This window comes from Lepidochelys kempii, chromosome 22, assembly GCF_965140285.1.
Source record: "Lepidochelys kempii isolate rLepKem1 chromosome 22, rLepKem1.hap1, whole genome shotgun sequence".
NCBI classification, from domain to species: Eukaryota; Metazoa; Chordata; order Testudines; family Cheloniidae; genus Lepidochelys; species Lepidochelys kempii.
In genome coordinates this window covers 20234612-20262028 of record NC_136401.1, presented here as the reverse complement: position 1 = coordinate 20262028, position 27417 = coordinate 20234612, and the positions used below count along the sequence as shown (strand labels likewise).

Below are 27417 nucleotides of genomic sequence, written 5' to 3'. Positions count from 1 at the left end.
CAGCCGTGTCTAAAGATTAGTGCTGGCTTTTAAGCTCCTGTTAATAAGAGAACCTGAATCGTAGTGGAAGAGCTTAAATGTAAGATCTCACTCACTGATTAGTTGTAAGTTTGGTTGTTTTTCTCATATTTAATGAGATTCTGTTCTGTCTTAGTGTTTAAACTGTGGAAACAATGTTTATAATCCGCCCTAGTATGGATCTCAGGTTTATCCACAGCCTTCAAGTTGTACTTCAGTTTTCTGATGTTCAGCCAAATAGGATGGTGTTTTTGTCCCCTTCAGTTTCTCTCCTATTGGTACCTGTTTACATGTATTGAGTTAGTTAATGTACATTCACTCATTGCTAAGAGGTGCATCAGAAGTAGTGGTACCTGTTTAATGGGCCTATAAGCAAGTATTCTGTGCCTTCTGTAACAGGCTAGAAAAATAATGTAGTTGTTCTCATTAAGTATAGATATAGATTTACCCAATGGATTAGAACACATGAAAATCTGAAATATATGGTCTGTTTTACTCATCTTGGAGAAAAGCTAAAACTGACTAGTCCTTTGATCATCTGGATGATATTTATACATATTTGTTCTTCATCAGATTGAAAATGTCTGAGTCATATTTCAACCATACAATTGCTTAATCGTAGTGATGAGAACAAAAAATGTTGAGTTATCTTTGGAAATATCAATTCAACTTCTTTACTTAAAGGCCTAACAGGGATTGAATTGTGTGTATTCATGTTTCTCTCATTACTGACTTTTTCATCTTGTTCCTTTTTCAGCAGTTTTAAACTTGTTTTTATCCTGTCTATGGATTGCATGCTACTGTGGTGGTGGTCTCCCGTAGTTATTACCCTGTTCCTAAATATTATTGGATTGTTTTTCACTGATGATGATTACAGCCTTCTGGCTTTGTAGCTCACAGTAGTGTTGTCTCTAGCGGGTACTTGCCTTAGAGAGGAAAACTCTCAGCTTGCAGTAATTGCAATCTGAAGCAGTTATCTTTGTTGAGATCCAAAGTTGTTTCCACATCTCTTCATCAAATCTGGGATTGCATTTGCCTTTTGGTTTATTTTGATGGGAGATGCATTGGCAATTGGAGGCTGTGACATTCTATTCTGGTCCCAGTCTTGATGGCTTTTTTTAAGAGGTCTAAATGTGTTTGATCTTTGCTGGTCATCTTCCACATCTTGAGCCTGAGGCTTGAAACTGAAGAGCAGATAAGAAAAATTTTACCTTTAGGGATCTAAAACTATGGGTAGGTACGGTACCGTTAAATGTATTTTTTTCTGTTTCCCTTCTCCTCATTACTGACTGTAAAATGCAAGCTGTATTCTTTGTGTGATATCACATCCATGTAGCATGAAAGAGAGCAGACAATTTACAGGGGACCGTGCTCAGCTGGGAGGGACTATAGAAAATGTGAGAATTTAATAAGCAATAGTTGATGAAGCTCAAAGCTGGGCTAAAAACATTTAACACAACTATTAGGAACCTGTGTGTTAAGGGACAATAGTACAAATAATCATTTGATAAATTAAGAGATCTGATAAGTCCAGGTGCCTACCTTTCCCAAAAAGAAGCCAGCTGTTTTCCAACATTGAGTAATGTGTTGATGAGTTCTTGGGTATACACCAGTTAAAGATCAAAATGTACTGACCTTGTTCTGATTTTTATTTTTGGTTTTAGTCCCACCACGTAATTTGATGATTGATATCCAGAAAGACATCGCCACTGAAGGAGAGGAGATAGAGTTGAACTGCACTGCCATGGCCAGCAGACCAGCCACCACAATCAGATGGTTCAAAGGGAACAAGGAGCTACTGGGTAGATTTATCTTCTAAAGCCGCACAGCTTAATAGATAACTGAAGTGGTTAAGTTAGACCTTCTAAATATAATATTATGGAGACAGAGAATAGAAACACTTGTTTTAAAAAAAAAAAAATAGCCATGTCAGTGGCAAAATGTATGGGCAGATTTAAATGACAAATGCACCTTAACAGTAAAGGACTTTTACCCCTGTGTTGTCCTTTAGTTACCTGCCAGAATCAGAGTTCAGGGTTCTGGAGTTGCTCTTCAGCTGCTGATGTCCTCAGTGGTCCCTTACGGTGTGCAGGGAAGGTAGCTCTTTGCCCTGATTTAGGGGTCAGTGTGATGGCATCGAGTGAGGTAATAGTGTTTCAGTGCACTTTTATATCTAGCTCAGTTCTTCCTGTGGGATTGGGTAGATGTGCTCATATAAAAATGAGTTTCTTCTACTCTGTAAAGTCTAGTGCTCATGGAATTTGTACAGATGAGTCACAACACTGATTGCATATTGTGTGCTGTTTAAGTCTGTGTGCACATGGCATCACCTCTCATTTTGTCCCATCTGAGATAATAACAGCTCTTTACGGAAGTCAGATACAGCCCTTCAAATCTAACGCTCTGCAAGGACAGGATAAAGTCCTCCGGACAGAGGACATACATCCCTTCCCTCCTACAGGCATCTCAGCACAATGACACATATTGAACTTATGCTGGTAATAGTGGAAGGCAAAGCTGCTGCCACATGTAGCATCCCACAGAACCAACTGCTTTCCGGCTCCTGTTGTCATCGAAATGATGCATGCATCTTCAAATGACCTCCTCCTTGGTTTCTTTTGCTTTCTATAGGGCCCCAGTACAACAGTATTTCACCACTTGTGCTTGCCCTGTCCAGCTCCTTTATTAAGCTTTGTCGCTTCAGCAATTGAATTCCAACCGTCCTGTATCTTTGAAGACTGCCGAGCAAGTAGTCGCTTCTTGAAATACCAGATCACCCTGCTGATTCTTTGGCACAGTGGGGTTTTCAAAAATAGAAATAAGGAAACTGAAATAGTTTTCTTTGTTCTTGATTTTACACTGACTCGGATGGAGAGAGAACCAGGAGCCTCTTTGATTATGCAGTCTTTCCTCTAAACATAACAGGTTGTTGTTTTTAACAGTTGTCAACGTGTTTTACCTATGTATTATCCACAGGAGCTGTTTTGTGGGCTTGAAGGGAAAGTCTTTCTTGTAGGTTTCCCTCTTAGCCGTTTTATCGCCATGATTTGAACCATAAAAATGCAGTTGATACACACATTTAAGAGGCATTGGTTTCTGGTCAGCAAGTATGTGCTGAGTTCATGGAAAACCTCATTAGTGTCATCATTTAATCGTGAACCGCCTTTTCCCTGTTCTGTGTGTGTTCTGGGGAGTCTTGCCCTGCAATATACTTCACTCCAACCCGCTGTTATGGTATTTTCAATGGATCTTCAACAGTGCCACTGTTTAAATATTTTAATTACTGTTTTTAATTATGTTAATCCGTTTACTCTCTTTCCCTCCTAATAGCTGATGATGGGTTTTCATCTCCATAGCATCTGAATTCCAGGATGCTTTCCAAAAAAAAAAAAAAAAAAAAAAACCCCAAGCTTTTAAATCAGTGGAGCTGTAAGCATCCTGGCATTTTTAATCCTTCTGACAGCACACTGTATATTGTAAGTTTTAATGACTTTGGTAGGAGGGATAGTATTACCCACGCGGACACCTCCCTACCCTTAGCAGTCAATGCTATAGAGATGAAAGTTGGAAATTTAGGGGCACGTGTTCCCAACACCTCTTTTGTCTACCATGGTGATGCCAGTGAGATGATGACAATGTGACGTCATGAATATGCTGTCCCGTGATTATTCTGTGTTCTCTCCCTCATCTATCTGGCAGGCAAATCTGAAGTGGAGCAATGGTCTGATATGTTCACTGTGACTAGTCAGCTTTTGCTGACCGTGGGGCGCGAGGACGATGGGGTCCCTGTCATCTGTCTGGTAGATCACCCCGCTGTCAAAGACTTACAGACACAGCGCTACCTAGAAGTAATGTGTGAGTACTAGAGCTTTTTATTCTTCTAATGTAGAATGTTCCTCATTTAAACAGAAGTTCGAAACCATTAATTATGTAATTAGATTTTATTACAGTGTAGATAGGGTTTATAAATGTTGAAATCAAAGTATTGAGTATTGCTTAAACAATAACTTCTTGCAGTTTTGCTGGGATGCCAAATTCTTAGTTTTATTCTCTCCACATAGAATAACTTGCTTTACCCAGATTTAGCACCTTGAAGGGTTAATAGCTAGGCCTTGTGGTTTTGTCAAAGCAGATTAATTTTAATTTTAAACCCTAACTTTTTTAACATGTATTTCTTTAAAAGTTAGCATCACTGCAGAGCTCCATTTAAAGTAACTTACTGTAATTCTCCATTGGTAAATGAACTGAGAGACCCATGCTGCGATGCAAGAGAGACTTTCATAATGCTTATAATGGGAAGTATAGTACAGTAGTTCTTTTCTAAATTAGAGCTGCAGAAATATGTTTTAAAATAGTGGAACCTTTAAGGTAAAGGTCAAGTAAAAGCAGCCTGCTAAAGCAAGCTAATCTTAAGGTTTAATGCTTCCAACTATATTCAAGATGAAAGCTAGGTGGAACATTTCACTTAGTTCTCTATGAACTGCCATTTATATACATCACATGAGTGATGTACATAAATAGAAAGAAGTAGATTTCTGAAAATACCCATGGGGCAATCCACAGCAGAGGTGGCTCATGTTCATATTAGTGACGCAGAACACAGTCATGTTAGAGTCACTATGTCATGTTATCAAGTGGAATATGGCTTTTGAAATCAGAAATGCAAACAAATCTGACATTGGGGTGACTGCCTCAGCACGAGAGAACAACCAAGTGGTGAGATCCTAAGATGACACACATCTTTCTTTTGTAGGTTCATCTCAACCGTAACATTATATAAAAGGAGTGGAGGGTTGTTAATTTTTCATCTATTTCATTATGTAGCTTCATTAAGAGCATTCTGCTTACAATTTTCATATCACGGAAACTAGCATGAAGTAATGTCCCTATAATAGGGAAAACAAAAATGATCAGATACTACCTAAATTGGCAGAGACTAGATTTCTTGTGACTGTGCTAATGTGTAATTCGTTTATGCAAGCGTAATGCCCATTAACATTTCTTGTAGCGCTCTATTAGCTTTAATAATACATTAGCACCTTTGTGAGGCTTGATCAACTACTTAACAGGGGAAAAAATCCCATCTCTCAGCTGATACAGGAAAATTGAAATCCTGTTTAAAAAAACCCTTGTTTATAAGGGGGTCAGATTAGTAGTTTAAGGCTTCCCTATGGATATTTCTGTGTAATGCATACCTTTTGGTACAATAGAAATGGGTCAGTCTTTTTAACAGACCATGCAATAGAGTTCCTTCTACATATGTCTATGAAAGAGAAAATAAATCTCTTTTCTGAATCCTTTAGGGTGCGGCTTGTAAAAGGCACCAAACAGAATGATGACAAATCACATTTACAGTATGGTTATCTGACGGTCCTGGGGGACATCCAGAACCTCCACCGTATTGGTTTTATCTGTTGCAAAGGGCATTTTTTCCACTTATCGCTAATTTTAGGCCTGCCTTTGGGTGCCTCTTAGGGAGGGAGAGGTGTTACTCAGTGCTTAGCACAAGCTTTTTGGAATGCACTTAATGCAGCGCTTTCTGCAAGCGGACGGGGAAACCATGTGAAATGGTCTTGTTGACTAGCGTGTTTGTCTTCACGTTCTGAAATTAACTTGGAGCTTGTGAAAGGCACTGGACGAATAGTGCTGCCAACGAGCATTGCTTTTTGATCCACAGAACGAACAAACAGCCCAGGGAGCTGCACAGTAAGTGTCCTAACAGTCTCTTCTCTCCCTCTATCAATCTGTCAGCTCTCTCCTGATGTTGAGGGGAGTTTGGTCTCCATGGCGCATCACTTCCTGGCCTTCCTTCTGAACCTGTTATAGTGGTGTAATGGAGACTAATATAGTCAGAGGACACTGAATTGTACTTATGTATAAGCTACTTTGTGATAAGTGGGCCTTCAAATGTACCCTAATTGTATTCTCGTCTGTGAAAATTATATGAAGGTTTATAAGAGATCATAATAACCTAAAGAATAAATGTTGATGCGAGAAGAAGCAAAAGTGAGACAGAGACTGAATTAGTTCAAACAACAAGGCCTACTAATGTAACTCAAGGACTGTGTTAAGATCATTCCTGGTAACCAAGAGAAGTGTGGAACCAGAAATCAATCACATAATATCAGGGTTGGAAGGGACCTCAGAAGGTCATCTAGTCCAACCCCCTGCTCAAAGCAGGACCAATCTCCAATTTTTGCCCCAGATCCCTAAATGGCCCCCTCAAGGATTGAACTCTCAACCCTGGGTTTAGCAGGCCAATGCTCAAACCACTGAGCTATCACTCCCCCCAGTCAGTGAACCAAAATTGGTGTGCTGGAAACTAGGCCTAATTGGTGGACAAAATAATGATGGGATGGTGTACTCCACATATCGCTCCTTTTGCAGGTCCTTAAAGAGATTTTTGGAGAGAAAAATTGGCTGTTGGAGTAAGCTTCACCCTCATGACGGCTACCCCCACCATCGCTTGGGACCCTGGGCCTTTGTCATCCCAGTCCTGAAAGATACCCTTATTTGACGGGGGCCAGAGAGAGGGACCGAGATGAATTGCCCAACCCCACTGTCTCCAGCTGACTTCCAAACACCATCTGGATGAAAGAGAATCAGACATCATACCAGTTCAACCCCATCTCCGCTAACTTTTTTTTCTCTTTTCCCCAAAAGGACAGATTTTTACCATCTTCGATACCATCTAAGGCTGTGTCTACACTTCCCCTTATGTCAGCCAAACTTCTGTTGCACACGGGTCCCGCTGACAGAGCAACAGCCACTCATTGCAGGTGGTTTAATTATGTCATCCGGCAAGATCTCTCCTGTTGGCAAAGAGCCGCTACACAAGAGATGCTACAGCTGTGCTGCTGAAAACTCGGTAGTATAGGCATAGATTAAGAGACTGTCAAACAAGGGATTTTATTTTTCCTTCTAAAATCTCTCTCCAGCTAAAGGGAAGGGGACAGAACGAGGGATGTGGTTAAAATGACAGCCTTATTTAATACTTGACATTTAAAACTCTTTAACGTTTTGTTTAACACTGTTTACTGTTGGACAGTGACTGGGTTATGACGACACCTTTGGTCCATATATTCAATCTGAATTAATATAAAAGCCACCAAAGAACCATCACATGGAAAGGGCTTCCAGTCAGTACCAGCCTGTTTTGGATGTGACCTGGAGTCCAAGGCGTGAAAGATTCTATTGGCCAGTTCTTATCCCTGGAGCCAGTCTCCTATCTATTTTTTTTTAAGACAATATGGTCAGTGGATTGACTGCAGGCCTAGGGAGGAAGGAAGGAATTGATGGGATCAAAACTCTGGCAGCACACATCTAAGGGGATTCCAGGCAGTTCTGTTTATAGACCACTGGGAATTCTGCATATAGACCACTGGAAGAGAAGGGAGCCAGTGTGATCTGATGGGAGAAGTAGGGATCAGAAGATGAGGAGTGGCTGTGGCTGCTGCTACTGGGGAGGCTGAGCACCAAAAAGAATCCACAGTGCTGCCATATCTAGTCTGGGTCCTGCAGGCTACTCTTCTGGCTAGGCACAGACCATGTCATAGAACCATATGGGAGTGCTGGCCTGGACCTCTGTAGTGCTGTGGGGAGACCTTGCCTGACCCATAGCACTGCAGGCTTCTGTCTCCTGAGTCTCAAAGCTACTACATGTAGGAAGAAGCTACTTTCCCTTGGTGGCCTTTTTTTAATAGATCAGATTCACACTAGCTCCAGGCAACAGTGAAGAGGCAGCTGGAGCATTTACTTACTTCCACGTTCCTCTCTGTGAATCAGTTTTCTTGTCCCTAAAATGGGAATAATACTAACCTTCCTCGGTAAAGCCCTTTGCAATCTCCAGAGGGGGAAGTGTGATATAAAAACTAAGTGTTATTGTTCCACATAGTTTCTCCTCACTGTGCGTGAAGCATGCAATTCAGTGCTTTGTTTGCCCATTACCCAAAGAGCGGCTGCATAAGGGGGAGGAAAATCCACTTGTCTTCTCTGACTGAAGTGTAGATCAGAACTTCCTCTGACCCAGGGCCAGCCTTTTAAAGAAATTATACTCCTAAAATCAGGCATAATTGTCACTTTCTCAATAGCTTTTTAGAGCTGGGATTTGCAATCAGAGCGAAGTAGCCCTCCAAATTGTTGTTTCATGCACTTCAGCTGACCACTTTGTTACCTCCAGCTTTATAGCATGCCGAATCTCCAAGCAAGTGGCAATTAATATTTGCACACAGTGCTGTGTCAAAACATGTGTTTACATAGTTGTGTTGCTGAGCCCAGAGAGGCATAATTTGAAAGAGGGTTGGTTGCGTTTAAAAAAAGAAGTGATTGCATTTGTCGTTGCACAGTGCCGTCTTGATCTTGTCCTTCCATCCATATAGCATACCATGCCCGTGTCTTTGGAACGTCAGCTACTGACGCTATACGTGTAGCCCCAGTAGACAGTTTTCCCAAGGTGTCATATACCTCAGTGCTCTTAGTCTGTCAGACTCAAGAAAGGTATTGAAAGTAGAAAGTATTAGCAGGCAACCTTTAAATGATGGATCCAGCTTTCAAGCTAATATTTATTGGTTTAAAGTTCAGAATATGCAGATACGTCATTAGGCTACTTGCAAAACAAACACAAAAAAACCTACACGAACCACAAAGCCTGGAATCTGGGGGAGAGGAAATGGTTGTCATCCTACTAAACAAAACCCACCAAAGAGAGCAAAGGCTGAATGAACTCGGCGTAATCTGGGCCTTATGGAGGGTAGTCTTGAAACAGAAGTAGTGCTTTCAGATGTTCTCCTACATATTTCATAGTAATTTTCCAAGAAAAATGTACTTGGATTATTCCCTACACAGTTAATAGCAGCTGTGGTAATGTTTTTTCTCTCATGCTCTTGAAAGAGACCTCACCACAGAATAAACAACATGTGCATGGTGCAAATGCTGATGATCAAAGAGAAGACTAGTCTGGGGTAGCCATCAAAAGAAGCCAACTGATTGCAGAAAAGTCCAAGTAACTTTCCCAAGTCAATTGTTTCTTGACTTTAGCAAAGCTTTTGACACTGTCTCCCACAGTATTCTTGTCAGCAAGTTAAGGAAGTATGGGCTGGATGAATGCACTATAAGGTGGGTAGAAAGCTGGCTAGATTGTCGGGCTCAACGGGTAGTGATCAATGGCTCCATGTCTAGTCGGCAGCCGGTATCAAGTGGAGTGCCCCAGGGGTCGGTCCTGGGGCCGGTTTTGTTCAATATCTTCATAAATGATCTGGAGGATGGTGTGGATTGCACTCTCAGCAAATTTGCAGATGATACTAAACTGGGAGGAGTGGTAGATACACTGGAGGGGAGGGATAGGATACAGAAGGACCTAGACAAATTGGAGGATTGGGCCAAAAGAAATCTGATGAGGTTCAATAAGGATAAGTGCAGGGTCCTGCACTTAGGATGGAAGAATCCAATGCACCGCTACAGACTAGGGACCGAATGGCTAGGCAGCAGTTCTGCGGAAAAGGACCTGGGGTGACAGTGGACGAGAAGCTGGATATGAGTCAGCAGTGTGCCCTTGTTGCCAAGAAGGCCAATGGCATTTTGGGATGTATAAGTAGGGGCATAGCGAGCAGATCGAGGGATGTGATCGTTCCCCTCTATTCGACATTGGTGAGGCCTCATCTGGAGTACTGTGTCCAGTTTTGAGCCCCACACTACAAGAGGGATGTGGATAAATTGGAGAGAGTCCAGCGAAGGGCAACAAAAATGATTAGGGGTCTAGAACACATGACTTATGAGGAGAGGCTGAGGGAGCTGGGATTGTTTAGCCTGCAGAAGAGAAGAATGAGGGGGGATTTGATAGCTGCTTTCAACTACCTGAAAGGGGGTTCCAAAGAGGATGGCTCTAGACTGTTCTCAATGGTAGCAGATGACAGAACGAGGAGTAATGGTCTCAAGTTGCAGTGGGGGAGGTTTAGATTGGATATTAGGAAAAACTTTTTCACTAAGAGGGTGGTGAAACACTGGAATGCGTTACCTAGGGAGGTGGTAGAATCTCCTTCCTTAGAGGTTTTTAAGGTCAGGCTTGACAAAGCGCTGGCTGGGATGATTTAACTGGGAATTGGTCCTGCTTCAAGCAGGGGGTTGGACTAGATGACCTTCTGGGGTCCCTTCCAACCCTGATATTCTATGATTCTATGATTCCCCAATAAAAAAGTTCCTCCTATTGTCCCCTCAGATGGTATAAATTACCACTATAAAATAGCCAGGGTAAAATTTCCTTTTTAAGAATTTGGACCCTAAAGGTAGGGTTTTCAAACTCTCCTTGAAAAGAAAAGGAATACTTGTGGCACCTTAGAGACTAACCAATTTATTTGAGCATAAGCTTTCGTGAGCTACAGCTCACTTCATCGGATGTAGCTCACGAAAGCTTATGCTCAAATAAATTGGTTAGTCTCTATGGTGCCACAAGTCCTCCTTTTCTTTTTGTGAATACAGACTGACACGGCTGCTACTCTGAAAACTCTCCTTGGTGATTTAAGAGCTCAATTCTCATTGAAAGGCAATAGCACTCCTGCTTCTACTTCATGCAGGTGCTTTTGAGAATGCTACACTTAAATATATATCTATTCCATTAGAAATATATTTTCAGCTGCTAAGAAAAAGAAATCATTCGCTGGAAATTGAGGTACAAGATGTTGGCCTGCAAAGTGACCTGTTACAATGAGTTTTATAAACAATTCATTTGTACGTTTTCTTGTGTGTTAGACAGTTCAAAGAATTTAAAGATTTCAGCTTTTTTCATTTACCAACCACTCGGAATTGCTAACATTTTGAAATGGCTCTCAGCCATACTCCCTTGGGCCGAGTTGTCTCCATATCTCCTAAAATAAGCCAGGGTGGGGAGTCGGTGCTCTAAGAGACAATGGATTCCATCTTAGGCTCTGACTTCACTGACCAGAAAGGCGTGTGTGCAGCTGTGTTAGCTGTAAAAGCAAAACAGTGGAAACAAGTAGAGTTTTACTGTAGGGTAAATAAGGCAAGGTCAGCCACATCCCCTGACCTTTGCCTGGCCTATGTCAGGGTAAGAAATTCAGATGCCTTGTCTCCACTAGGATTTTATAGTAAGCTAGCGAATGAGCATCCGTTATCTCACCTGAGGGAAGGGATGGAGAGGGAGACGTTTGTGTCAGGGAAGGCACGGCCTCAGGTGATGTGGGAAGTGGAGTTGATGTCTGTCTGCTTAGAACTATGCCTCAACATGATTCTGGGGGAGCGTATTGCGGCACTGCCAAACTTATGTGAGAGAGAAAAGATCCCCTAACTGCTCATGAAGAAAAGGAGGACTTGTGGCACCTTAGAGACTAACCAATTTATTAGAGCATAAGCTTTCGTGAGCTACAGCTCACTTCTTCAGATGTCTCTAAGGTGCCACAAGTCCTCCTTTTCTTTTTGCGAATACAGACTAACACGGCTGTTACTTTGATAACTGCTCATGGTTACCATCAGAAATTCCAGGGCACTTTTCATTAGAATAAGGCTAGTGCCCTAGCCACAGTCCATTGTGAGGTTAATGTTCTGCTCACCTAACGTTCCCCTGTGGTCTCAGTAGGCAGAAAGGTCCTTATCCTTCACTCCCCTGCCGGTAAGCCTACTCATGCAGAGTTGCAGGAAACAACATGCACTTCTGGTGTTTTCCAAGTCCTTTGGGTGTGCAGTAGAACCTCAGGAATTTGTCTCTCTCTATTCCACAAGCCCCATAATGACCCCATGCACAATGGGGTCTGACCCCATTTCTTAGCAAAGATTTAGTAAGGCTGTTGTTCATGATGCTTAATGTGATTTTTTCCATTGTTACCTGGTCCTCTGCTTGTTTGTAAGCATCTTGTCATGTTCTGAGACTGTAAACTCTTAGGGACAAGCACGGTCTTTTATTGTATTTTTGTATGTGATAAGGATAGCTAGCACAGTAGGACCCTGCTCCCTATTTTGGATTAATAGGGCCTTTATGATATCTGATATGAGAAAGACTTAATAGAAAAATACTACAATCACTTTACTATGGTACTTTGAAGTGTGCAAAGTAATTAAAAGTGAGCTACACGTTCTCAAATAAATGAACTCTGAGCTTGGTTTTTGCCACTCGTATGTTGAGTAGGAGCTCACCCTACTCATGAAGTAAGCTAATAGTATTGTGAGTAAAGGGTGGCAAAGTCTGGTCCTTTCTGAACTTTTGAGATAAATGCTGCTATATGAATGTAGGAGATATTATTGAATTGAAATCTCTGCAAACAATGCCATAATGTCTTGATGTTTTTAAAAGCAAAACTGAGTATGACAAATGGCAACTGTGTACAGTAACAATAACTCTTTCATGCTTGATTAATAGTCACACTAGCAAATGTGATACAATATGCTGCATGGTATTAATTCAGACATCTCCAATGGTTTTTGAGTAGCTGTCTCTTTTAGAATTCATTATTGCATGAGCGGCGGATGTGTGTTTGTTACATATAATTTTTAGAAAGGAAACAGCAACAAAATAAGTTAAAAGATCATTAAGGAGTTGATATGAGCAAAATACCCCCAGAAAAATGTGTGAAAGATTAATCTTCATGTCTTCGTGGTACTTTTCCTTTGCTTGTTATAGCACTGGAAATGGATGACAAAGTATAAGCCTTAACTCTGTATTTTTCCTCTTGTGGGTTTAAATCCTAATTAATTGAACATAGATTTTTATGTCTACATGCATGTTTATAAAAATATTTACCCATGGAAACTGTTATGATCTCTTGTTATGCCAAGAGAATTTGTTGTTCCCAATTACGCTAAAAATCAGCCATATATGTATGCTTTCATACTTTCAGTAATCTTTGTTTCTGGTGAGTACAAATATTAATTGCATGGTATGCAGTGAAGTGATTAACATCAATGTAATTTATCATCGGGAGATTTCTGAACATAAATAAATGAGTTGTTTTGTTCAGTGAGGTGTTGACCCCTTCAGTATCTGAGACTTATGTTTTTTTATTGTAAATATGAAAGGCACCACAATCAGCCAAGTGTTGAGTTATTTGATTTTCTGGGGCATTAGTCACTCTTGTTTGTGACATTTCCCAGTTGTGTGCTCGTTTGCAAGCTCATTAATAAGGTTTTCTCAGAGGAATGTTGTTGAGAATGAAGAACATACAGTAGGGCCTGGGTTTGAGAGTTTCACTCTGAGGCTCGGCAAGCATGCAGCAGCAGTGTGCAGTTAGATGTTTAAAACAGGAAATAATTCTGCACAAAATCTTTGAATTCAAAGGCTTCTTCTTGTCAGTCTGACTTAGACCAAAGCCTTGTATTTTTAAAATTAAAAATAAACCATTTTGCTACAACAACTGAAACCAGAAACCAGATATCTAACCATTTCTTTGTATCTGTCTATGATTTTGGTGGCTGTACTTCTGTTATGTTGAGTTTGGCTATAGCAGGATGTATAATTGGTGGCAAAGGTTGCAGGGTCCTCACCGTCTGAGGAGAAGTGCCTGTAATAGTGTAACTGGCTGCTTAACCAGAGCAGCATGCTATATATTAAATAAAAGAAAACTAATCTCAATAACATCAAGGTGGCAGCACTTAGTCTGGACATTCAGACTAAAGGTGAGACACTATATGATGAAAGCATGTCATTGTGTAAAAAAGAATAAGAAAAGGCAGGAATGAGAACTGGCACATCTTAACTTTAATATTTCTTTACTATTACAAGTTAAATGCTTAAATCTTCTCTTTATGTTTCAGGGACGACTTTTTAAATATCTGTTTGAGATCAGAAGGGCTCCTTTAGACATATTGTGTGTCAGTCGTCCATTTAACTGTTAGTTTAAAGATGAGGTCTATCAATCTGACAGTTGTTTGTTTGATAATCCCATGTTGATATTCAACCATTATATGGACCATAACATTGATACAGATGTGTGCTGCTAAGATAATAAAAGGAAAGACCTATTAGACTTTTCAGTCCCTACCCATTCCACTATGAAATATAATCCCCTGAGAAGAGGACACAGCTGATTTTAGGATAAAGATGACACTTACATATACATAGTAGCCAATATTCAAATATTGATGCTTCTGACATTTTTGAGAAATATATTCCTTGAGGGCCTATCCCTGGGTCTTAATCTATAGTCTAGATTTATGCACTAATTGCATCTGCAAAGCTTCATGTTAAAATGCCAACTGAATTTATTGCTTTTTCTGTTTGCATTTTTACCCTTTAACTCAAAAGTTGTGTTCTTATAATTAACTTAAATAGACATGTTTTCCCTCTAACTTAAATATTTTTTTCTGACTAATTTTGCTTTTTCTGGAGTTAATATGTGCAGTCTGATACAGAAACTGGTAAAAATCACAGCTCTTTGATGCGAATATGAACAAAACATGCGAATATCTGATTTGGCTATGTGAAATGATTTGAGAGTCTCAGGCTACTTTCAAATAGCAATTTGAAAGGACCAATTTCCTTGTTAATTTTAATTTAGACAATATATCATGCCTATTTAAGTAAAACACAGCTCAAAAAACATAGATTAAGGAGATGAGAATACATATAAAACTTTCACAGGCTTCAGAGGATATTGGAAGGAGTATTGTGAAGTACATCTTGGATGATTTTTAAACTAACATAAAGGAAGGTAGACAGGCATTCTGCTTCTTCAGCTGAAAATATTTTCTCCTGAGGAAACAGTGTCTCCTAGATCAGCAGAGAGATTAAAACTAGGGATTAACAAAATCAGAAAAATGTTAAGACTTTAAAAACTCAAAACTTAAGCAAGTTAATTTTTAATTGAGTTATTAGAAGATTGTTTCCTAATTTTCTCAGCTGGCAAAAGATTTGGCATTTAAAAAGCATTTCATACTTGAAATCAAGAAACAAAATATTTAATGCTATATTAATGAACATGTAGAGCTAGATAAAGTCTCATTTTCTCAGCACCAATGCAAGTTTTCTCTCTGATCCATGCATGCCCAACTTGGGTTACAAACTCCTTTAGCTTGTACTGGAAATGTTGTATGCAGTGCTGTAGCTATGGTGTCCCAGGATATTAGAGACAAGGTGGGTGAGGTAATATCTTTTATTGCACCAACTTCTGTTGGTGTGAGAGAGACAAGCTTTCATGTTTACACAGAGGTAGTTGTCTTCTGGAAATGTTGACATGGCTTGTGCAGCAGCAGAGACACTGTAGCTATACCGATATATCTTCTCTCTTGCATGAATAGAATAGCCTTGAGTGCTAGGTTTTACTGAAAGCGGCCCGTTGATATACTTTCTTGGTCTGTCTGTTTATATAGAGACACACCATGAATTGTAGTGTGTTTTAAACAGCCCGTTTGTTCATTTGGTTGATTTTGAAGACAGTAATGTGCAAAGAAAACCTTCAGTCTGATGGGTTGTATCAGCCATGAGGATCATTAGTTTGTTGCTTTTTCCAGGTAGGAAAAGTCAGAAGTGGGCTGAGTTATGAAAAAGCTCTCGAGTTTAAAAAACATTTCACATGTTGTTGTTGTAGTATTAATGACTCTGGTCCAACACAGTCAGTGTGTATTTAAAGTGGATGGTCCTGCAGGGGCAGCTGCTGTATGCCCCATATCACTAACACTGAACTTCTTGAAGAGCTATGCGCTATTAGAGTGTGATGAATCAAATCGGGTATGATTGACACAGCCCCAAAGAGCATTGTCTGTACTTTGAGCATAATGCAATTTTCTCTCTCACTGCCGCTTGTGATCACTCTTATGGACAGTGAAATTACTGTACATGGCCACCCAAATTAAATGTATTGCACAGCACTCCCCCATTCTATATGCGCTGATTGTATTTCTAAGGGGGTGTCTGAGTGTGATCACACTCTGTCTCCTATTCGGGATTCAGCAAGAAAACAAAATTAGCAGCTCAGCATTTTACTCCTATTTAAAAATGTCAATTGCCTTTAGCACCGTTGGCCGAAGTTTACGTCCTTGTTGACTGCTGAGTCCGAATAGGAAACGAGCCACAGAGGCTTGAGCTATTCTCTTGCATCCAAGGGGAGGGCTGTCTCCAGCTCAGGGGCACGTGGGAGGATGAGGAGGAAGGAATCTTGCTCTACTGCTACTTTTGCTGTACTTGTTGTGTGAACAGACCTGGTCTCTCACCACACCCAAGTTCAGTCCATTTAAAACAGTTTGACGTACACATATGTCTTCAGTAGAAGCTGTAGCTTGCATCCTCTGTTGTTCCCCCACCCACCTTGCATGGTTTTAAGGTGAGGTTAATATTTTAGGGTGGTCTCTAAACAAGGCAGGCCTACGGTTTGTACAGCCTGAGACGTGCTTTGGAAAGAGTTGGAGATTAAAAGGGCTGCATAAACTTAAAACATGAATTAAGCACCACCATTTCAAAATAGGTATTAAGCACAAGATTGTCAAGTTGCCCTTGGGCCCATCTGTTTTGCGTACAGGCCTGCTGAAAGGTAGTCAGTTTTGGGATAGAGAATGACAACCAACTGCTGCAGAGCATGGAAAGGAATTTCTAACTGAGAACTCTAGCGCAAAATCTTGACCTTTGAGGAAAGTCATGGTATCCTCTGTGTACATTGACTGTGTCAATGACACCATTTGTTTCAGGGTCTCCTCTGAAAGAGACGTGCTCTTTACTGTGTGTATGCTCTTTGGAAAGAGGAAATACTGAGTCCATTTCTGCAATAGTTAGGATTAGACCTAGGCAGGCATAGATGCTGGAACTCAGGGTGCTGCTGCACCCCCTGCCTTGAAGTGGTTTCCATCAAACACAGGGTTAACAGTTTGGTTCAGTGGCTTTCAACACCCCCACTATACAAATTGTTCCAGCACCCTGGAGGCAGGAAGCAGCATGGCTCTATGTAAAGAGGTGAGAAGTGGAGACAGCCTTAGGACTTGTGTGTCAGGATTATCAGCATCACAGGCGTGTTAGACTGCGCTCTTTGGCACTTGGACGGACAGGCACCCTATTCAGAGAACACCGTCGCTGGCCCAGACACAGAGAGTTATCGACAAGTCACCTCTAGGGAGGCCACATGTTCCATGTACAGCACATTTCATTTAATTTGTTTTCCACTGAATGCATCCGATGAAGTGAGCTGTAGCTCACGAAAACTTATGCTCAAATAAATTTTAGTCTGTAAGGTGCCACAAGTCCTCCGTTTCATTTCATCGGTTGACTTAAAGACCACGGAACATTGTGCGTGGTCAGGCTGGCATAAACTAATCTACCAACAAGAGAGAGAGCAAGTCTCATCCTGGTCTCTTTAAAGGCTACTTTTGTGTATTTTATAGGCACACTACATGAGTGCTTTTAAAGAAATCTTGTCAAATCCAGAATGGTTTGTAGTAAGGCAGGGGTGGCCAATCTGAGCCTGAGAAGGAGCCAGAATTTACCACTGTACATTGCCAAAGCGCCACACTAATACATCAGCAGCCCCCCATCAGCTCCCGCCCACTGATCAGCGCCTCCTGATCAGCTGCTTTGTGGTGTGCAGGAGGCTCTAAGAGGGAGGGGGAGGAGCGAGGGTATAGCAGTCTCAGGGGAGGGGCGGGAAGGGATGGAGTGGGGGCAGAGATAGGGCTTTAGTGGTGAGCAGCCCCCAGCACGTTGGAAAGTTGGCACCTGTAGCTCCAGCCCCAGAGTCGGTGCCTAGACAAGGAGCCGCATGTTAACTTCTGAAGAGCCGCGTGTGACTCCGGAGCCCCAGGTTGGCCACCCCTGTAGTAAAGGTGGGTTGGTTGGTTAGTTTTCAAATTGGTGGTCGTTGCAGGGCGTCCTTTAGATGGCTGGTGTTTAAGCTTTTGAAATAATTCAGCTTAATAAAGGTGCGTTATAAAATTACTGGGGTATGGTTTTTGTTTTTTTTACAGCCGCTGGAAAAGTTATAAGTGTATTAGGAAATAGCTTTAGATTACGAGAAATAATTGACTACCAGTACTGTACTACTGTAGTGTAGGTGTGGCTCGAACAACTCATCTTTATTTTTATGTAGGAATCTCACTGTATAATGATATAAAGCAGCGCCAAGATGAGCATTTCAGGGCAGTTTTGTTGTACGTAGGTAGTAAATGTCCATCTGTTGTTGGCCTTACGCCTGATATTGCTATCTGAGGCATGCAGTAACTGCCCCAGAATGTACTACTGCAGGTCTCATTAATTACATAATTCTAGGAACTTGGCATTAGAGCCCGGCAATCTGTGGATGTCTGATTTATATCCATGGACCATTTTTGCAGATTGGATGCAGATACAAATTGGATGCAGGGCTCTACTTGGCATGTTTAAATATAATGTTTAATAGCGGGTACAGTTATTGGAGACCATAAATTCTTCATAAAAATTTCAGTCTGAAGATTTGTTATGATAACAATAATGAATGATTGATAAGAATATCTGGAATATATGTACCAATTACTCTTACAGATTTACTTCGCAGCTTCCACAAATTAAACCATGTAACTAGAAGGTCAGCTGGTGTTTTCAAGTGTGTAAATATTTTATACTATCCAGTATACGATCATTTTGCACCTCTAAAATGTTGCAGATCCTTACTGTGACCTGGTAAACCAGCACAATGAGGCTGTTTTTCTAAACAGTTAGTCTTGTGGTTTTCTAGTCACAAGAAAAATCTATGAGATGGGGATTCATTAATAAAAAAGCATTTATTGTGGAGCTATCTCAGGAGAGGATTTACTAGTGTATTTTATTTCATTACTGAAAATTATGAGGGTATAAATTCTTAAACCCAGCAATGGATTTTTTTTTATTTCCATGATTCCATAGGAAGCATGTTAATGAGTTAAACAGTGTTAATAAAAGGCAGCAAGCCAATAGTATCGGCAGTAGAGATTCTCAAACAAAATAAAAACGTTTGAATTGTTTCAACCTTTATGCATACCGAGTTGTTGCCCTCCCCAGTTTCTTACAGCTGAGTAACTTTCTAAAAAAATATATGGCTTATTCAATATATGGTATTGAATTGATTTTTGCATTCATTACGTTTTAGCTACAGTTGAGATTGCATTTTTAATCTGTTTCAGTTGTTGAAGGCAATGAATTTCTTATTAATTGCAGACTGTGGCCTTTTTCCTACAGGGTCTTTCTGAAGGATTTCTGAGCTGTGTCCTTCGGCATAAACGCTTTATTCCCCTGTGTTTGTTTTGAGACTTGCACTAATTTCATTTGGACTCGCAAAGAACCTTGCATTGCTCAAACAAAGGCAGCAGCAGTTATAATTTTTCTGTCTTTTGCACAAGTGCCTCCAGTGGAGCCGAAAATATTAATATGCAGCAGCACAAAGTGTGGTCACACAGTAATATGACACAGGATCGAATGTATCTATTCTGAGCACGACAAATCTCTCTGGTTTCACCTCAGCATGAAGGCAAATGAGTTCCTTTTAGCTTGAGTGAGTTCAGAGATAAACTTCAATGTAACAAAATGCATTTCCCAGGAAATGGTGATGCTGCAGTTAGTGTGAAACGCTCTTATCTGTGTCTCACGTTTTGGGGGTGGTAGTCCATTTAATTTGAGAAAATACTGAATCTACTTACTGATTAGATGAATGGTTTGAAGGTGGCAAGGGTTGGAGTACTGATGCCAGGCTTTCCTTTATAGGTGCATGCAAATCTGATTCTGCTCAATGAGATAATTTGTCAAACAGTTTGTGGGGTTTTTTTTGTCATGCAGATAAGCCTCAAGTGCGGGTTTTACAGAATTACCCACTGCAAGGCCTAACGAGAGAAGGGGAGCCACTCGAACTGACATGCACAGCTTTTGGAAAGCCACAGTAAGTTCGGCACTTCAAAGGTTTGAACATATCACCCAGTACCAATTATGTCATGTTACAGAAAAGTGATTTGCACATTCTCTCTCTGCCTACTGCCTTACTGTAGGAAGTTAATGAGATACTCTGCAGAGAAAATAATTTAGCCATGAAAACAGTGAGTGCTGAAGGGGAATGTTCTCTGAATCTGGACATCAACTAAAATATTAAGACCTTGATTTTAACCCATATCCATTTTGATATAAGTGATAGGGGGAAAATGTCTCCTTTCAAAGCTCTAAATAGAGCTTTCTCACAAATGGGCACATAGGAAGCAACTCTGTGCTTTGTGGCATCACTGGCAGTAAGATCTCTCTCACACAAAGGGAAACAAAGTGAATTTCGCTATGAATGCCACATGACAGTACATCCCTTCCTTCAGGGAATGGCTTAGATGGCCATTGGTTTGTAAAGAATCTGCAAAATCCAGGCGGGGGGAGGGGGGGTGTTAGTGGTATAGTTTTCAGTGTTTTATGCAGTGAAGATTTTAACCTTTTTTTCCTTGTGATGCTATTATGCAGTTTAATAGATTGTACCCCAGGACAAATCTCCTGATTGCAAAGTCTAAATTTTCCCCTTTATTTTCATGCCATTTTTTCTAAGTGAACCCTTGTAGGCTCCTTAAATAATTCCTCTTCCATTTTGGGTTTACGTGCTTTTGTAGATTAATATGTTGACTCACTCTTATTAATCTCGTAACCTAGCCTTTTCTCTTCCTTATGAGCCCAGTCCCTCCCTTTCTTAGGCTACGTCTAACCTACAAGCTAGGGGTGTTTTTCCTCCACTTGCATACATGTTCTCCTAGCAGCTCGATGAGAGCTAATGTGACTATAAATGGTAGTGTAGCTTGGGCAGTGACCATGAAACACTCCTGAAACTGGTGGGCACCATGTCACCACTGCCCCAGGGTACCACTATCATTTATATTCATTCTAGATCAAATGGAACTATCACAGGTACAGGCATGCAAGCTGGGGAATCTCACCTTTGGCTGATAGTGTAGATGTAGGGTTATTCTCCTCATCTTCGTTATCTTTCTCTGAACTCCCTGCCATTTTTTGGTCATTTGTCCAGAACTGAAGAGGTTATTCCGAGTATTATAGCTGTTTTAGAACCACGTAGATTGGGAGTTTTGTCTCCATGGGCCGTGATGTGCAGCTCAGAAATGCAGTGGCTTCCTACCGACATCTTGCATTCTAAATTCATGTCAAACCTTTTATCCCTCCTCAATCTGTCTCAGTATTACTGTTTCCCAGCTTCTTCTCCCCCATTCTTCATTTGTGTTTGAGTCCTTCCCCCAGATATTAATCTGCATATTCCCAGTTGAATCTCCTTTTTATGATTTCTGTTCCCATGTTTTGAATCTTCTTAGGCCCCTTTGTATTTTTCTGTCCTTCTTGGTAACTGCAGCTCTTCCTAATTTAGTATCGTCTGTGAACTTAATGAACATGTGGTTTACTCCCTTTTCCATATGATTGTGTTCATTAGTAAGACTGAAAGTAACCCTGAAACTTGCAGTACCCCATCAGACACTTTCCCCAGTCTGTCTAATTTTATGTTGGTGCCTATATGATGATGGTAACACTCTTTTTATATAGTGAGTTTTATCTGGGCATCTGAAAGCATTTATGTCAAAATATAGCCTTTAAGGGTAACTGCCAGGTCAAAGTGTTCCCAAAATATAATTTTCGTAAAAGCTTATTTTTCAAAAATATAATATTAATAGGAAAGTTTCCTTGATATTTTAATTCTAGTGGAATTATTAAAAAAAGAATGATTCCCCTGCAATATTTGCAACCTAAACGTGATTTTGTGGAGTTACATTAGAACTTGAAAAATAAGGCTAGACACTATCTTTTTGTGCTTAGTTACACAGTAGTCCATTTTCATTGTCTAAACTTAGACAAAACCAAAAACTAAACAAATGTAAATGGTGACAAGTAAACAAGAGTTGCAAAATTCTTTCAATTTTAGTGATCTAAGGTGTTACACGTAAGGAAATTATGTCGTTTCTCAATGTGCAAATTGCCACCACTGTACATAAATTCATAGGAGATATGGCTGCTGTCCCATTAGTTTACAATCTGCATATATTTTGTATAACATTTTTAATTACTCTAACTATGCCCCTTTAACAGTAGAATTCATTTATCTGACCCCTCTTGCCCGATATTAAAGTTTGCTGTCTGTCAGAATTTTCTCGTGGCCTCTGGAAGCTTGAAATGTACAAGCCTATGGCAAAAGAATAAGATGTTGGGTGTCTAATTTTTTCGTTGTCCCACTTGGGACACTGTATAAGGTGCCTGATTTTCAGAAAGCGCTGAGAAGCCACTCCATTAAAATTGGTTTCAGAGTAGCAGCCGTGTTAGTCTGTATTCGCAAAAAGAAAAGGAGGACTTGTGGCACCTTAGAGACTAACAAATTTATTTGAGCATAAGCATCCGATGAAGTGAGCTGTAGCTCATGAAAGCTTATGCTCAAATAAATTTGTATTACCTGGTGGGCAGTCTCAAGATTCTCAGTATCTATTTTATTTACAAAAGTCCATCACCTGGTCATCATGAAAAGCCCGAACTTTTGTGGGACCCTCAAAAATGGCATGAACGCCCTCTTTTGGCTCTCCAGTAGGAGAGACCTAGCTAATTTTATCCCACCGAGTCCGACTGCCTTAAGAATACTTGGCCCTCCTACATAATCTTTCATCCAGTGATCTTGAAGTACTTTCCAAACTGCTAAGTCCTCCAAAACCTGTGCGAGGGAGGTAGATAGAGGTATACCCATTTTACAGCTGGGGTACTAAAGCACAGCCAAACCAAGCAATTAGCTCAGGGTCCCCTAGCAACTGAGAGTTCTATTCGGAAGTCAACTACCACATTAGTCCTTTATTCTAAGCACGAGCCCATATTTCTTCCTTTGTAAGTGTGCGACTGTGTGAAGGCAGTGTGTTCCAGCCAAAACTTGAGCTTCTGCTCTTGACAAAAAAAATCCAAACTTTCCTTCCGTCTCTGCAGGAGTAAAAAGCTTTTTAAAAAAGTACATCATAGGCTAATTAGGAGCTCATCTTTTACTCCAAAAGGCAAAGCCAACTTTGAGAAGGATCTCAAATGCCTCATGACCTACATTGAAAACCTAAATTGGAGTAAATTAAACACATCACAAATTCCTTACTTGGGGGTGGGGGGAACACTGTGGAACCTAATGCCTAGTAGAGGATAACGTTAATTTGCTATTAAATATTGTCCCACCTGTTATCCCACTATGGTTACATCTACACTGGCAATTGAATGTCAAAACGTCTGTCTTTCAGAGAGTGTTTACAAAAAAAAAAAAAAACCTGAAAGACAAAAGTTTTGCCATGACTAGCGCCTGTGTGAACAAACGCTGCTTGTTGAGGGTGGAAGTTTTTTTAGGCAGGAGAGCCAACAAACAGCAGCTATGCTGCGTGACTTTTAGCAGCATGGTGTAGCAACACAGCTGTGTTGCTAAAAGCTGTGACGTGTAGACATAGCCCAAGTGTTTCACCTGTCAAGCAGGACTTCTGATCCTCAAGCAGCCCATTTGCCACAGCCTGCAAGGCTGGCACATGCGATACTAAGTTTTTAAGCTACTTCACTGGGTCATGGTGACAAACACAATTACTATTTTTTTTTAGATACAGTTTAAAGTTTTTAATGTACCCTACTATGATTTGAATATCTATTAGTCCGACACAATGCCTGATTCATAGATATGTCACTGACCAGTGAGACTGTTAGAATTAATGGAAAATTTAAGCCAGTGCTTCTCAATTGTTTACTTGGCATCAGAAATGTGTGTTGTCCCACTTCTGTTTAGATAATGTTCTAGAGTTTGCTTGGTTTTTTTCCCTTTACTCGTCAGAAGAGCATTATTCTTCAGTTGTCTAGGAGGTACAATATTATTTTCTCTTACTTAGAATGGTGATGAATTTTTCCTTGATTCCAAATACTGTATTGATGTATTTTTGAATGTTTAATGAAAGTTAGTAATAATCTTACTGCCATTGGGAGACCTACAAAAACAGTTGTTCCTGCGACTGACTCTGTAGAAACTTGCCTGTTCCCTGAGCTGCGTAACTATTACGTTCATTGTTGTTCCATTTGCAACAGATAAGAGAACGGACTACCAAATGGAAAAAAAGGTAATTGGGGTGGGGAGAAGAGGTAATGTTATTTTCCAGCTGCTAAAATGGTTCTAACAAACAGAAGAGACAAAAATGTTGCAAATGAGTCAACTATATCCCTTTTCAAAGCTTTTCAAACTTGCTAAAATATATCAATTTTGTTAAATTAATGTTTGTTTCACAATAAAATGCTGTTGAAATTTAATTCACGCTTTAAAGGGCTACTGTACACGCAAGTATAGCCCATTGACTGTCGGCCTCGAGCCTTCAGATTTGTGGGTCCCCCTCCCCAGTTAATGAGATAATTATCTTTTGGTGAAGTCTGTTCTTCTTGGATTGCTGTGAAACAGCAGAGCAAGGCAAAAAAATGATTACTCCCAGGGAATCATTTCCAATTGGTATAGGATAAATTGTAAGTAATGTAAGTGCTTCAGCATGTGAGACATGAGTGGTTCAAAAGCAGATGAAGGAAGCATCCACTAAACGGTGTGTCTTATTCAGTAAGATCAAGAGTTTCATGTCATTTCCTTACAGTGTCTTTTTGTCTGTCATGTGATCTTCTATTTGGATGTGGATGAAATGTGGAAAATACCGACTTAATTGTCGGAATTAGTAATGCAATTGTTTCTTTCTCCCCTTCCTGCATAGGCCTACGGAAGTGAAATGGTTAAGAGTAGATGATGAGATGCCTCAACACGTTGTAGTGTCGGGTTCAAACCTTCTCATTAATAACCTAAACAAAACAGATAATGGTACATACCGCTGTGAGGCTTCAAATGCGGTGGGGAAATCATCTGCGGATTACATGCTGTTCGTATACGGTACGTGAGGAAAAAACACCATTCTACTAGACTCATTTACACATAATTGCTACATACCACTCTCTAAAAGCTTTTGAAAAAGTAAACATTTTGCTTAATGCTAGAATTTCTGATAGCATCTGACACATCCTCTCATTATATTTGGGGTTTCTGGGAAACCATTTCCTTCACTCTTTTTTCCCCGATGCTAGCCTCAGATGCAGAGCCTCTTATGTTCAAAGTCCAGTAAGTGACGACTTCTTGGAGCTGTCATTGTGAGCTTGCCGTGGAGGTGAGATGGATTGTAAGATGCAGTGCAGGAAAAAGCCAGAGCAGAAGCTGGCGGGGTTGTGGGGAGGGGCTCGTGGGAGACAGGGTGGGCTTAAGTTATCCTCTGAGAGTGCTGAATATTTTAGGACTGCTCCCTAGTTCATTTCACCATGGTGTCTTATCTAATCTGTTGTGTAATGTCTGCAGCAATGGTACAGGATTTTCTCTCCACTCTGTTTTTAGCAAGTTAAATTACTGAAGAATCAGCAAGCATATCCAGATAATTACAAACCAGTAAATAAGCTGGAGGAATGAGATGTCTTAAACATATCTATGGCTGCCAAACAGACACTAAAACATGCCTCAGCATCTTTCTAAAGTGCTATTAAGTACCTACTTTAATTCTTCAGTTCCTCTGCATTATTTTACCATCACTTTTAACCTTGTTGTGCTCTTGTCATGGAGGTCGGGCATATAATGAAGATTCAGTAGACACTTGAAGAATGATCGCCAATCTAATTATGAACCATTCCCTTGCGCTACATGTTAAAGGCTAGTTCTCTAGGAAGACTGAAGATGCATGGTTTTTTTCATCTGCATTATATAAATGCTGCCACCCCTAGTGTGTGCAGGTGGCATGGACAGGCTCTAAGGAGAGATCCGCATGAGAGCCAGTGGTTGTCAAGCCTGACTGTTTATAAAACCCCCTTGACTTCTCACAAATATTGATAAGTGATGTAATTTGAATTATTACAATTAAGATTGTGCTGGTATTGTGTTTTGGAAGCTTGCTCTGGTTTAAAACTTACTTCATATTCCCTCCGCCTGGAACAATACAGCACAAAATCCTTTGTGTTGGCACAGATCAGGCAGCTAGAGTGCCCACCTTCTGACTTTCGTACACAAGCATTGCTTTACATGTACAATATTTTAAGCATTTAGAAAGGGAGGCCCCTGTAGAAATGTATGTCTAAAGATATAATTAAACCAGAGGTTTTCAAACTTCATTGCTTTGCAACTCCCTTCTGACAAGAAAAATTACTACACAACCCCAGTGGGGGGACTGAAGCTTGAGCCTGCCTGAGCCCCACTGCCCAGCGTGGGGGGCCAAAGTCCGAGTCCCACCACCCAGGGCGTGGGGCTGAAACAGGAGCCCCACAGGTTCAGCCTCAGACTCGGGGCCTGTAACCTGAGCCTCACCACTCCGGGCTGAAGCCCTCAGGCTTCGGCTTTGGCTCTGAGCAGTGGGGCCTGGGCTTCAGCCCCAGCCCCAGCAAGTCTCATGCCAGCCCTGGCGACCCCATTAAAATGGAGTCACCGCCCACTTTGGGGTCCTGACCCACAGTTTGAAAACGGCTGAATTAAACAAATACTGAACATTTCCAATATTTTTCCCTTAAGTGCCAAAAAAAGGGCTTCTACTTTTAAAATGGAAGTTTATTTCATAAGAAACACATCCATATTTCAGAGTCATTTCTCTTCTCTGGGTCTGGTGAGGTGGGGGATGCATTCACACCAGTGTTTTTTCCTTAGATCAACAGCTACATGACCTTGCAGCCCTAGAAGGAATAAACTCTCCGTACTAAATGACAACATGAGAACACGTGAAACAAGGCTCATGCTTATTGCATCAGTGCAATCACACGTTCTGTATATTGTCCTAAACATCATAACTAAGGAGTTCATATGAAACTAGAACTATGCAATATAGTAAAACAACAATTAAATGACTTTCCATTCCTTGGGTCGCTTCATATACTACTTGTCCTGTAAAGGAGAATTTTAACCAAACTTTAGCAGATATTAAATGAACTGGTCTCAGTCCGGTCCCTAGTGGGCTTCCCTTAGAAACAGCTCTAGTTGGAATGTCTTGAGTTGGAATCTCTTGCAGTTTCAGGCCAAGAATTCAATGTGCTCTGGAAACTGAACTCCCTTCTGAATGTTAGACATGGTCGAAGAGTGAAATTTTCAGAGCTCATGTTAGCACACACTGTCACTGGTTTTGCTGTGTCTGTTGTGTTAACAAGAAGTTTAGGGCTGGCAGTGCTGTACCTCTCATTGGCACATTTAATTCACAGGAAAAGACTGCAATTAAATTATTTTAAGAGAAATAAAAATTTCCAAAGATTTTTAGCCTGTGCCCTTAGTTCATACATATGACCACCATATAGGCATGATTAGCTGCTTTCATAGTCTGTTGGGGGTCCATGGTCAAGTAACTGTTCTACATCCCGTCATGTCAAGATTGTGTCAAATCAGGAGCGTCCCAATCCAGCTCAGTAAGCTAGATTGTATAAAGAAGTCTGTTGAGGCCATGCATGTGCAGCCCAGGAATTCAGAGTTGTTG

At 40.6% G+C, this 27417-nt stretch overlaps 1 protein-coding gene across 7 annotated transcripts in view; it reads left to right on the top strand.

The window, feature by feature from the left end:
* The window catches only part of CADM1 (cell adhesion molecule 1), a 289265-nt gene that overhangs the window by 214565 nt on the left and 47283 nt on the right, over window positions 1–27417 (top strand). For all 7 annotated transcript variants that reach the window (XM_073320762.2, XM_073320759.2, XM_073320760.2 and 4 more), the window contains exons 4-7: window positions 1683–1820; window positions 3718–3873; window positions 19724–19823; window positions 24649–24821. In XM_073320762.2, coding sequence (XP_073176863.1) covers window positions 1683–1820; window positions 3718–3873; window positions 19724–19823; window positions 24649–24821 — 567 coding nt within the window. The remainder of the gene's footprint in view (window positions 1–1682; window positions 1821–3717; window positions 3874–19723; window positions 19824–24648; window positions 24822–27417) is intronic.